The 13,095-nt window shown below is 42.9% G+C and overlaps 1 protein-coding gene across 1 annotated transcript in view; it reads right to left on the bottom strand.

Moving 5' to 3' along the window:
• The window catches only part of FAM83A (family with sequence similarity 83 member A), a 38,430-nt gene that overhangs the window by 14,122 nt on the left and 11,213 nt on the right, over positions 1–13,095 (bottom strand). Inside the window, exons 2-3 of the mRNA XM_018562227.1 lie at positions 11,853–12,020; positions 4,308–4,432 (exon numbers count right to left, since the gene is read on the bottom strand). Coding sequence (XP_018417729.1) covers positions 4,308–4,432; positions 11,853–12,020 — 293 coding nt within the window. The remainder of the gene's footprint in view (positions 1–4,307; positions 4,433–11,852; positions 12,021–13,095) is intronic.

Here is a 13,095-nt window from a genome sequence, read left to right as displayed (position 1 = left end):
CGTCTTCCTTCATGCCCGTGCCCCCACGTGCGCGCCAGGGGGCGCGCGCGAGCGGGAAACTGCCAGGATTTTAAACGGCCTGCGATGGCCGTTTACATACAAGCGGTCCGTAAAGACGCCCGATCGCTTGTATGATGCAATTCAGGGTGACCCCCTCTTACCTCTTCTCGCCGCCGCCGTCACTGCGATCCCTGGCGTCATTTATCCCGGGCGATGTGGCAGCTCTGTGACTGAGAACGGAGGGAGTTCAGTACAGATCTCCCTCCGCTCTCCTCCCGGTCTCTGAATGCAGGAAGTGATGTATGCAGGAAGTGATGTGTGGTGGTGCATTCAGAACCTACACTTCTGCATTCCCCTGTCACTCTCCGGTACAGAAACCGGAGAGAAGCTGATGAAGCACATCTGTGCTTCATCAGCTTCTCTGGGGGGTCCCTAGGTGACATTAGGGGTCTTAGAGACCCCTGATGTCTCCATAAAGCAGACCTGTCACTGTAATTGGTTATTACATAGGGGACTTCTTAGCACCCTATGTGATAACAATAAAGTTAAGTGTAAAAAACAAAGTTTAAAAAAAAAATGCTCACAAAATAAATAAAATGTACACACACACAAATAAAAGAAAAACCCACAAAAGTTTTTGAAAGTCCCCCACCCCCACATATAAATGCGCAAAAATGCGTTAGGTGTGCCTACAAGCAAAAACGACGATTGCGCCCATTACGCTGCGCATGTTACATATCGCCGTGAACGTTGCAATAAAAAGCAATAATTTTAGGCCCATCGATCACTGATAACACTAAACTGATGAGCGCTAAACTCTTTTAAAGCAACGCCTATGGCCAATTTTGGCTATGATAGTTTTTGCGATTTCGCGGGCGCGCGCAATTTTAAGGCTTGACATGTTTGGTGTCTATTTACCCGATGTGACCCCGTCTTTTATATTTTACCAAAAAATTGGGTAAAAATAAATGTTTCCTATAATAATAAAGGGAAAAAATAAAACCCCCAGTGGTGATTAAATACCACCAAAAGAAAGCTCTATCTGTCCCCAAAAAATGGTATAACATTCGTTTGAGTACAGCGTTGCATGACGGAATAAACGTCAGTTGAAGTACCGCAGCGCTGAATACTGAAAAATTGCCTGGACAGGAAGGGGGTATAAACACCCCAGTCAGCAAGTGGTTACATTTAAATGTATCCCCCCTCCCATCTGGCATAATCCATTCATTTCCAGTGCAGGGGTGGAGCGTCTTCAACGTGCCAGAAATCAGTTTTTTGTCCTCACAGCTTTTTTTACCCCTAAACTTCACGTTACAACATCCCAATCAATAATGTGATCTTTGCGTTGATTGATGGAAGTTTGAATGAAATTCTGCAGAATAATAGTCAGCTGGGTGGCGAAATATCGTTCTTCTGCCAAGCCTGATTGCAGTTCATGGCCAGCGCTGGGGAAAGCAAGGTTACAGTGGAACACGGCATGTGGCACAAACCACCCTAAGCCCACACCCTCTGCCTGCGGCTCTGTACTCCTCCACCTGTCTCATTAATTATACATGTTTCTCAGAAATAAAAGATGAAAGATGTTCTATGTATTCGTTAGTTCCAGATTACACAACGGCTTTGAAGTCTCTATGCACATCGCCGGGTGCATTGTTTTCCCTCATCTAATAAACATTTTCGTTTTTTTCGATTTCCATAGAAAAGATGAGAGATAAAGACATTAGTGTGGAATAATTACAGATGGGAAGCCTATAGCATGGACATCATATATAATATATCAGGTTTATCATCTGCAGGATACTGAAGGGTACCTGTCACCCGGAAGGAGCGCACACAGAGGAAAACCATCCTTATTGTAAATGACTGTTCAGTCTACTAGTTCAAAGGAAGCGGGGGCAACAACAGCTCTATATACAGTGCATCTGCTATAAAATATGAGTATTATATGTTCCAGAGGAGCAGCTTACAGCCCAAATTAACTTTTAGGTTATATCCGTTAAGCAGATTGGGGGGAATTTATCAAAACTGGAGCAGACAAAATCTGGTGCAGATTTGCACTGCAACCAATCAGCTTCTCTGTCACATTTTCAAATCTTACCTGAGCAAACTGAAGAGAGATGCTGATTGGTTGCCATGGGCAACTGCTCCAGTTTTGATAAATGCCCCCCATTCCATATGCATCAGAACAAAAGGTGTGCAAAGTCTCTGTGTGGAAGCAGTGGTCTCTCTGCAGAGGTCTGAAACTTCACCTGGTGAGTCAGAACTAGAGCTTTCCAGTCAGTGGGTAGCTGATTGCAGAATAACATGTCTGATTCAACAAGGGGGGTGCCGGACCTCTGCAGAGGGGCCACTGCTTCCACATAAGAAGCAAGGGTCTAATTTTTTGGCATGAAGGCGGGGGATGGGAATTTATACCTAGACTGGGGCTGCTTTCTACAGAAAATAAACTGTTAAGCTGGCCATACACCTATAGATTCTCTGCAGATTGTCTGTGGTCAGATGGAAAAAGGGCAACAGATTCCTTCATCTACGCTAAACTGTGTGGATGGAGGAACCTCCCACTGGGCCAAGCTTCAGTATGTTGCTAGTCAGCACCGCTGGCTCTCATACTACCTGAACAATCTGATTGGATGTCGGCATTGTTCAGGTATTTTGAGAGCCAGCGGGGCCGACTAGCAAGATACTGAAGCTTGGCCCAGCGGGAGGTTCCTCCATCCACACAGTTTAGCGTAGATGGAGGAATCTGTTGCACTTTTTCCATCTGACCATAGACAATCTGCAGATAATCTATAGGTGTGTGGCCAGCTTTAGACTTTGCACACCTTCTGTTTGCAGAACTATCAGACTGACGCAGCAGGGGGAGTTTCATACCTCTGCAGAGAGACCACTGCTTTCATGTAAGGAGCAGGAATCCTTTTTGTATGGCATGCTGGCAGAGGGTAGGCTTTTTTACTCAGACTGTTGCTTCTTTTTAGCAGAAAATGAACAGTAAGACTGCACACCTTTTGTTTGCAGAACTATAGGCCTGACTCAGCAGGGGGAATGTCGGATCAGAGAAACCAATGCTTCCACACAAAGAGCAAGGGTCCTTCTTACAGCATGTTGGCAGGGGGCAGTTTATTTACCTTTTGTGTTTATGCACCTAGAGTTTCAACTGAAAGTTTATTTGGGATTTAAAGCTGAAGGCCGGGCAAACAGCTGGATACAGAGATGAAATACATATAAGGGAGCTGGTATAGTTACATATAGTTACATAGTAGGTGAGGTTGAATAAAGACACAGGTCCATCAGGTTCAACCTATGTAATGTGTGTGTGTGTGTGTGTGTGTGTGTGTGTGTATGATACTTGACAAATTATTTTTTTTATTTCTATTGACCCAGTCATGAGATTTTCACAGCTCTGCCACACAACATAGCCAGGATGACACCATTTTCTCTGTTGTAGACTGAAGAGATACAATGGTGTCTTCTTGCCACCCCACTTCTGCTGAATGGAAAGTGAATGAGCAGCCACAGACGGATGAGGTCATCCCTCTGCTCACTTCTCCTGTCAGGACATTTGCATACAGCACACCTGAACAACTCCAAGCCCTGCAGCCCCCTCTTCCTGTCTAAATCCTGCTGTACATGGGATTAAAAGAGTCTGACACCAAGGGGGCTATTCACAAAGCTGCCGAAGGCAGCCGAGTGAATAACCCAGCCGAAGTGAAGTGAACCAAACTATGTTTAAAAAAAAACAGGCGCCGGCTAGAGTCTTCTAGCAGGTCCCGGCCAATGAATAACAACTGGGCGAAGCTGGTGACGTCATGGCCGGCTTCGCCCAGTTGTTATTGATTAATGACAGTTCAGCATCCCCAGGTCATTTGGGTAGCTGATCTGTCATAATAAACTGGGCGGAGCCAGCTGTGAGATCACAGCTGTCTCCCCCCGGCTGTCATTTGCGGTGCGAAAGGCTGACCTTCGGCAGGCCGTTCGCCCCGCTTCGCCTGACACTTCGGTCTCAGTCAAGCTGAAGCAAATACCTTTGGCTCGGCTGAGCCGCTCGGCCGAGCCGCTCGGCCGCCTTCGGCTCCTGTATGGGCTATAGTGAATAGCCCGTACAGCAGCCCCTCAGTTCAACTGAACCGAAGGGCTCCGGCGGCTGCGAAGAGAGCCGAAGGATCAGCCGAAGCTGCTGCTGGATCCTTCGGCTCTTTTGCGAAAAGCCCCCCAAGTCCGAGTCCTGGAATTCCCAGGTAACATCTCATACATTTGGTATTGTATAGTGTAGCAGATATCACTCATACCTATGTTAGTTTTGCACCCACCTGTATGTCCCGGACAAGACACATCTCCAGTCCGATATGATGAACTTTTCATGGATCTGACCAAAGAATTTCTTGCCTGATTTTGCACAGTAGACATCACCAGTCACGCTCCTGACGGATATATTCTGGAAATGCCAACATTAGTCAATTAGAGGGAATGTATAAACTTTCCAGTTTGTTTTACTGATACATGTAAATAAAAGTGGTCAGTAACATGTCAATCATCTTCTGTGTCCAGTTTTAAAAATGTAGCTTCTATGTAAAGTCATTGATTCTATGTCATATTTGTATTCATTACTGGTATTATTTCTTGCTGTTAGGTAGTATATACATTGCTTGTGTTTTACTGCTTCCTCTCAGATTGTAAGTCTATGAGTCAGCTGACTGGTTGAAAACAATGCAATGCTTTCCCTTTAATAAGCCTATAAACCCAATAATGTGCTCAGCAAATAAAAGCATCCATAGCTTATTGTTTATAATCAAATGTCAGAGTGTCCGCAGAATCTGGGGTAATTGTCAGATTTAACATAATGACAGACTTCCCATCTGTCACTGCCCCTGTGGCAGAAAAATGCCCAACATTGTTATCAGCTTGCTCAGTTTTCTTCTGCTTGGCTATATTAGCACCAGTGGCGTAACAATCACCATAGCGACCCAGGCGGTCGCTATGGGGGGCGGGGCACAGGGGGGCCCGGCCAGGACATTCCTGATGCCCTGCGGGCCGCCATGGCATCTCGCGCTGCTGGCTGTCACTGGCGGCTGTGAAGAGGAACGTGCCGCTGTACAGATCACTGTCAGTGATCTGTGCAGTGGTGCTTTCCTCTCCACAGCCGCTGCTGAGTCAGTGAGAGCCAGCAGCAGCGGTGGAGTAGGCTGAACCCGGCAGTGGAGGAGGAGGCGGCCCCGGGGTTGCCATCAGAGGAGGAGGCAGGGCCCAACGACGGGGGAGGGGGGCGGGCCCGGTGACGGAGAGGAGGCGGGGCTCATCACCGACGGTGGAGGAAGATGGGACCGGACAGGTAAGGAGTGTGACTAGCTCATCTGAGGGTGACCCTGCAAAGCCCACCTTAGAGAGTCTATGGTGGGCTCTGCAGGGTCATCCTCAAGTGGGCTGTGTGGGATCTCAATTGGGCTCTGCAAGAGGTGTAACTAGAGATCAAAGGGGCCCCATACAAAATTTGGCTATGGGGCCCTGTGATTTCTAGTTACGCCGCTGATTAGCACCCCTCTTTTCATCTCCATAACATGGAGGGGGGGTGTTCTGTAGTCCAGCAGGGAGAACTCAGACAGGGCTAATAACACTGCTTTGGATTTCAGAGCATCAGACGCAGTGTCATCACCTCAAACAGGAAGTTAGGGGCTCAATGGATTTCCGTCAGATCACTAGATATTTTTCTGTTCTTGCAGAACTTGCTGTACTTTTTTAAAGTGACAAAACATGGGGAAATGTATATATACAGGTGAAACTCGAATAATTAGAATATCGTGCAAAAGTAATTGCAGTAAGTGCTGCAAAAGGGGCCCAAACCAAGTACTGAGTACATATGCATGCTTGTACTTTTCAGAGGTCCGATATTGTTCTATGTACAATCCTTGTTTTATTGATTGCATGTAATAATCGACTTTTTTGAGGTTGTGGATTTGGGGTTCTTGGGGTTTTCATGAGCTGTAAGCCATAATCATCACAATTATGACAAATCACGGCTTGAACTATCTTGCATTGCATGTAATGAGTCTCTCTCATATATTAGTTTCACCTTTTAAGTTGCATTAGTGAAATAAATGAACTTTGCACGATATTTTTATTATTCGAGTTTCACCTGTATAATAGTAAATAAACAGTCATCTTAGAGAGGAGGTGGGGGCTCAGTGCTGGTCCCTACAGTAATGTCCATATATGGAACTTCAAACTCTGATGGAACTACAGCCAATATTAACACAAATAAAAAGGGTGCTTTTAACCCCTTCGCGACTTTCTCACCAGGGCTCTGTGGGGTCTCACCATCCTGGTTAAACCCGACAGCCCGGTGAGACCCCACAGGCCTGAGTGGGGCCTCATGTTTAGGTTTCGCCTAAGGCCTCGCAAACTCTAGAGCCGCCTCTGACCAAGAGTTTTTTTTCTGAAGTATCATTAGCACAGGCATTGTGCAACACAAGTGATAATATTTTTTTCACATTTTAGGAATATATTTTGAGTTTGTTGAAGCGCAGTGCTATTTTTCTCTTTTCATATTCCAACAAATATATAAAAAGAGTACCCCTGGCCATTTTATGGTGCTTTAAATAAAGAGGGGATATTTATTGACCTTGAGAAACATCAAAGTAAGTGCCAACCTGACCATTTTATAAGGCAAACATTGGTTAGTGTGATAAAAGCGGTTAGTTTATTGCATAAGTGACAACTACTGTCACATTTTCATTAAACTATAAAACTTGTCATGTTAGACAAGTTTAATTATACCTTTTACTACATGTATAATGCCGTACATTCAGCAAGACAAGCGAGGACGCCTGTATATCAAATTGCAGTTTTCCCCGTGCCTCTAAAATAGAGCTTGTATAATTTATATGTACGTAATAAGCTATTGAACTTATTCACACTATCATAATCTCACTGTACCTCATAACCTCCTTAACCCACGCAAAACTTAACAGTGAGTTTTGGATGGGCACTGACGGGTTAACCACTTGCCAGCTTCTTGTAATAATTTAATAATTTCTGACATTCTGCTCTATGCAGCAACTTTACTGAGAGAGTTTGCCTAGATATGTCCCCCTGCAGCCCAGAATCCTTCGTTGGTTCCTATGGAGAGTTCAGCAGTGAAAGTATGGCCACATTGCTTGGTATATTGTTCCTGTAAGACAATGGGCAGTAGGTGGGTGGAATGAATCTCAGGGGTATCATTTTACTGCCGTGGTACCTGAATCTTATAATAAACTGATGGATGACTGAACCTAATGGTGTGGACTCCAAAGCTGAGTTATCAGTTTTATATAATATAAGCTTTAATTACGTGATGTAAAATGCTTCTGCTCTGTGAATTTTTACTCGACTACTTTACTTGTGACAAGCAATGGATGTACTGCTACAGCATCTAAAGTGGCTGTAAAGTCAAAGTGAAAGGTGGCCTTCAATGAGCTGCCTCCTTCAATTTCTATACTATTAAGGGGTTTATCTATGAAGAACAGACAATTATGGACACCGGCACTCCAGTAGCAGATAGACTAACGTCTATTTAATGACGTCCGTGCAAAAACATACTTATTGCAACGTTTCGGGGTCACACAGGATCCCCTTCATCTGATGATCGATCTACCAAATATAACGGATAGCAGGAATTTGTTTGGCTAAAGCCGAACTCCCTCCCCACCGCTGCATTTTGTTTTTTCATTTTCAGAATACATCCCTATTTTCCAGCTGTCTTCTCTTGTGTCATGTGATGCACAGGGTCATCTTCCACCTCTTTTCCTTGAAGCGGTGGTCCAACTTCCTGCTGTACAGAACTGCATTGACATAATGACATGTAAACATCCTTCTATGCAGGTTCCATGACACCCTGGGCTACAAGAAATGGAGTGAAGGACAAAAAACAGCAACAGCGGCAAGAGGGAGCAAGGAGTCTTTGGGGACAGGCCTGGAGAAAGCTGCCTATTTTGTTTTTTCTTAAAACCTGCTAGCCAAGAGATTTTTGCTTTTTTTATTTACAGTGGAGTTGAGCTTAATAAACTTGCGAAAGGACATCTCTTGAAGGGAATAATAGCAGACACCTGTAAGAATCTGAAAGTGCCACTTCCTTTTTGTTCAGACAAATATTTAGTGAAAGTCATAGAAAGTAATTCTGCCAAAAAGAAAATGAAAACCTTCTTTGAAATACCCATGAGTAGGTCTAGTTTCTGATTTTAAGTGCACAAAATTATTTATTAGCGCCTACCTGCTTCTAAAGTGTGTTTGAACTTAGGTACGGGCTCCTATGTTGACTTGTGGTATTGTTTTACAGTATTTGTTATAGAAATAGAGCAGAGCACATTTCTTTGCAGTCCTAAATGACTGCAATTACAGATCAATTTACAAAAAAACAGATTTGAGCGCAAAGCCGACATAGTAAAAAGGACCTTGCTGCTTTTCTTTTAGAGGATCTCATTTTCAATCAAAAATTGTAAGATAGCGCAATTAAGGTAATTTATGTTCTGAATATACAGCAGTATGACATTCTGCAGAAAATGACAGCACCATAATGACATTTAAATCAATCCAAAATATGGATAGATTTATCAGCTCTGGCTCATTAAAACCAGTTTGTTGGAGAGCATGCTTCTCACTACCCATGCTAAAAACATATCTTTGAAAATGATGCTATTGGATCTCTAGGCTTAGTAAATATATATTCATTAGAATTCAGTTATATCTTCACTTCCTAACAGGTACTGTTTCCAGAAGAGTTACAGTACTAATATTCTGTTATCTATACAGGCTTGCTGGTAAGCAATCCTCTGTCTTCTGGGAAGTATATGAAGGGATGGAGATGACAGTAATAATCAGCTTACTGATGCACTTTCTAAGCTGTGCCCAAAAAGACAAGCAAAGGGCAATTGAACAATGAGCAGCAGTGGCGTAACAATCGCCACAGCGACCCAGGCCGCGTGGGCCGCCTGGGTTGCTGTGGCATATCAGGCTGCTGGCTGTCACTGGCGGCTGTGAAGAGGAACGTGCCGCTGTACAGATCACTGTCAGTGATCTGTGCAGTGGTGCTTTCCTCTCCACAGCCGCTGCTGAGTCAGTGAGAGCCAGCAGCAGCGGTGGAGTAGGCTGAACCCGGCAGTGGAGGAGGAGGCGGCCCCGGGGTTGCCATCAGAGGAGGAGGCAGGGCCCAACGACGGGGGAGGGGGGCGGGCCCGGTGACGGAGAGGAGGCGGGGCTCATCACCGACGGTGGAGGAAGATGGGACCGGACAGGTAAGGAGTGTGACTAGCTCATCTGAGGGTGACCCTGCAAAGCCCACCTTAGAGAGTCTATGGTGGGCTCTGCAGGGTCATCCTCAAGTGGGCTGTGTGGGATCTCAATTGGGCTCTGCAAGAGGTGTAACTAGAGATCAAAGGGGCCCCATACAAAATTTGGCTATGGGGCCCTGTGATTTCTAGTTACGCCGCTGATTAGCACCCCTCTTTTCATCTCCATAACATGGAGGGGGGGTGTTCTGTAGTCCAGCAGGGAGAACTCAGACAGGGCTAATAACACTGCTTTGGATTTCAGAGCATCAGACGCAGTGTCATCACCTCAAACAGGAAGTTAGGGGCTTAATGGATTTCCGTCAGATCACTAGATATTTTTCTGTTCTTGCAGAACTTGCTGTACTTTTTTAAAGTGACAAAACATGGGGAAATGTATATATACAGGTGAAACTCGAATAATTAGAATATCGTGCAAAAGTAATTGCAGTAAGTGCTGCAAAAGGGGCCCAAACCAAGTACTGAGTACATATGCATGCTTGTACTTTTCAGAGGTCCGATATTGTTCTATGTACAATCCTTGTTTTATTGATTGCATGTAATAATCGACTTTTTTGAGGTTGTGGATTTGGGGTTCTTGGGGTTTTCATGAGCTGTAAGCCATAATCATCACAATTATGACAAATCACGGCTTGAACTATCTTGCATTGCATGTAATGAGTCTCTCTCATATATTAGTTTCACCTTTTAAGTTGCATTAGTGAAATAAATGAACTTTGCACGATATTTTTATTATTCGAGTTTCACCTGTATAATAGTAAATAAACAGTCATCTTAGAGAGGAGGTGGGGGCTCAGTGCTGGTCCCTACAGTAATGTCCATATATGGAACTTCAAACTCTGATGGAACTACAGCCAATATTAACACAAATAAAAAGGGTGCTTTTAACCCCTTCGCGACTGATGACAGGATTATCCCATCACGATCGTTCAGTTCGTTAACAACCGGTGACGGGATAATTCCATCAATCGGTACAATAAGCAAATTAAAGCTAATTTTGTCCTTAAAAAAACGGTATATAATATGTTCAGGTGCAATGCATGAAGAAGATATACATAGCAAAAATGGCAAAATTGCTCCAGTTCCCAGAAGCAAAAAATGTTTTTGAAGCTGTGTCACTAAGGGGTAATTAACGACCGCTGATGGGATAATCCTAGCATGCGGTAAAATGAGCGCTGATCCGTTGAGGGACCAGCGTTCATTGAGTTACTGCTGTTGCTGGGTCCCTTGGGGTCAGAGGCCGACCCTCAACAGATTAGGTGGTCCCAGCCCTGTGATCACTTGGATAAGCAATCCTGTGATAACAGAGTCGTGACAGTCACATAGCTGACAGCCGGTCACTGTGTTGTGCAGCTGCGAGCCGCTTGTGTGTTACAAACTGATACAAAGGATCTCTGAAGAGAATACTGTATTCTCCTCAGTGCTACTAAGTATCAAAGCCCCTGTAAATAAAAAAAACTAACCCCTTTGTGCCCCCTAGTTTTAAAAAATAATAAAAGGTAAAAAAAATGTTTTTTACATTTTTTTAAAATTAAAAAAAAGGGGGGAAAAATACATTTTAATAAAAAATGATAAGAAAAGTGCCAAGGAGGCTATTAAAGATAGGAGACAAAGATACCACATTCTAAAATTGTTCCAAACTAAAATTGTATTTCACTCTTTGTATTTTGTGACTCATATGATATACCCCCATAAATCAGGACAAATAAACGAATATATTATGAATTACTTTCTGTTAGCTACAGTAATTATGTACACATTATTATTGCTAAAGCTGTGAAAAATTAGTTTCTTTAATTTTTTTGTCATGTTTTTGTATTTTTTATAAAACATCAAAAATTAAATTAAAAAATTGTATATAATATGTGTAGGTGCAATGCATGGGGAAGATGTAAATTATGGTTAAACACATAGCAAAAATTGCAAAATTGCTTTGATCCCCTGGAATTAAAACATTTTCTGAAGCTGTGTTACCAAGGGGTTATTCCGTAATGGTGCCACTGATCAGAACGGGAGCAAGGGCAATCTTAAAAATAAATTCAAGTGCCTTAACTAATAGCAAAAATGTATCTTATTTGTGTATCACTCGGCTGTAAATCCTCAAATTATCTCTGAATTGGTGCTGACACGGTCCTTCCTTCTGGAGGGGGGCTTCTTTTGTTCCCCATGGTCCCTGTGTGTGTTGTAAAGTAGTCACCGCTCCAAGCGTGCTCCGTGATGGACTACAATCTCAATACAAATAAGTAAACTAAACCTGAGATTGCAGTCCATCACTGGAATGAGCTTGGAGAGGTGACTACTTTACAACACACACAGGGACCATGGGGAATAAAAGTAGCCCCCCTCCAGAAGGAAGGACAGTGTCAGCACCAATTCAGAGATGATTGGAGGATCTACAACCGAGTGATACACGAATAAGATACATTTGTGTTAATAGTTAAGGTTCCTGAATGTATTTTAAGATTTAACTCCTGAGGTTAGTGTCACTTTAACCTACTGTATGTAATATTTTGTCCCATAGTAACTTTTGTCCCATACCTTGAGATGCATCTCTTCAACTTGCAACTTCTCACACATTTCTTTGAAGCTTTGCAGTTTGGTGACATCCAGGAGAAGGTAGACAAACACGTTCCTTTTATTGGCCGCCTCCAGAATGTCGCAGAATATTTCCACATCTGTGAACTCGTCCATCATTATAGCCAGAACCTGAACATAAGAGTATCATCAGTAAATATACAGTACAAAACAAAAGACATACCTTGCTTACAAGAGTTTGAACTCTTCAGCACCAAGGTTAAAGGATATTGAAACCTAAGGACAAAAATGTAATATATTGTGTGTGTTTCCTCCGGGTACTCCGGTTTCCTTTCATACTCCAAAGTCATGCTGGAAGGTTAATTGGCTCCTGTCTAAATTGGCCCTCATATGTATGTGAGATTGGGACCTTAGATTGTAAACTCCTTGAGGGCAGGGTCAGATGTCAAGGTGTGCTGCGTAAATTGTCAGTGCTATATAAATACCTATAATAAATGGGGGGGGGTTCCAAAACATTTTCTGCAAGTACAGAAAAATACCGGATACAAGTGTCCTTGTAACTTCCTGTGCTGATACTTTAAAACAACAGAGGGCATGTATCAATTCTGTGGCATGGCAAAGCAATGCTAAGTAGGGGCAGTGAGACACTCTGGAAGATATTTATTACAAATCATACATTTCTTCCTCAGTTAATCTAAAGTCACATTGTAAAATAATAAAATCTGCCCCTGGCCACTTAATTATGCATCCATTAAATCTGTCGCATCTTCAGTAATAAACCCGTCTCAGAACTTTGCAAACTGTTCCAATTGGCTGTCCAGGAAAACAGACACACAGGACTGTAAACCTGTAGCAGAGACTTTGCAGCCTGATTTGTGATTATTTATGTTGCTAATTTGCTTAATGAATGTTTCTCGTGTCTTTTGATTTCGCAGCTATCTTTTGTGAATTACAATACACTTCCTCCTGATGTAATGGAGATGAGGAAAGAAGATAATGTTTGTAGTCCAAATCAGGAAAGAAGCCCAGGGTGACAACCCTGCTCTTCCATGGATACAGTACAGTAGCATTGTCACCCTAGAACAGGAAGTGTGTTACTGACTAGATTACCAGGTGAAAATAAAGGGGAAATGCATAAAAATAAAATATATTAAAATATATATATATCTATATATAGATCTATACAGTATATTATATAGATCTATATATAGATCTATATAATATATCTATATATTTATATATATAT

Source organism: Nanorana parkeri, unplaced genomic scaffold, assembly GCF_000935625.1.
Source record: "Nanorana parkeri isolate BGI_ZX_2015 unplaced genomic scaffold, ASM93562v1 scaffold566, whole genome shotgun sequence".
Taxonomy (NCBI): domain Eukaryota; kingdom Metazoa; phylum Chordata; class Amphibia; order Anura; family Dicroglossidae; genus Nanorana; species Nanorana parkeri.
Note: the sequence above shows the minus strand (reverse complement) of the source record. Positions and strands in the feature narration are given on the sequence as shown.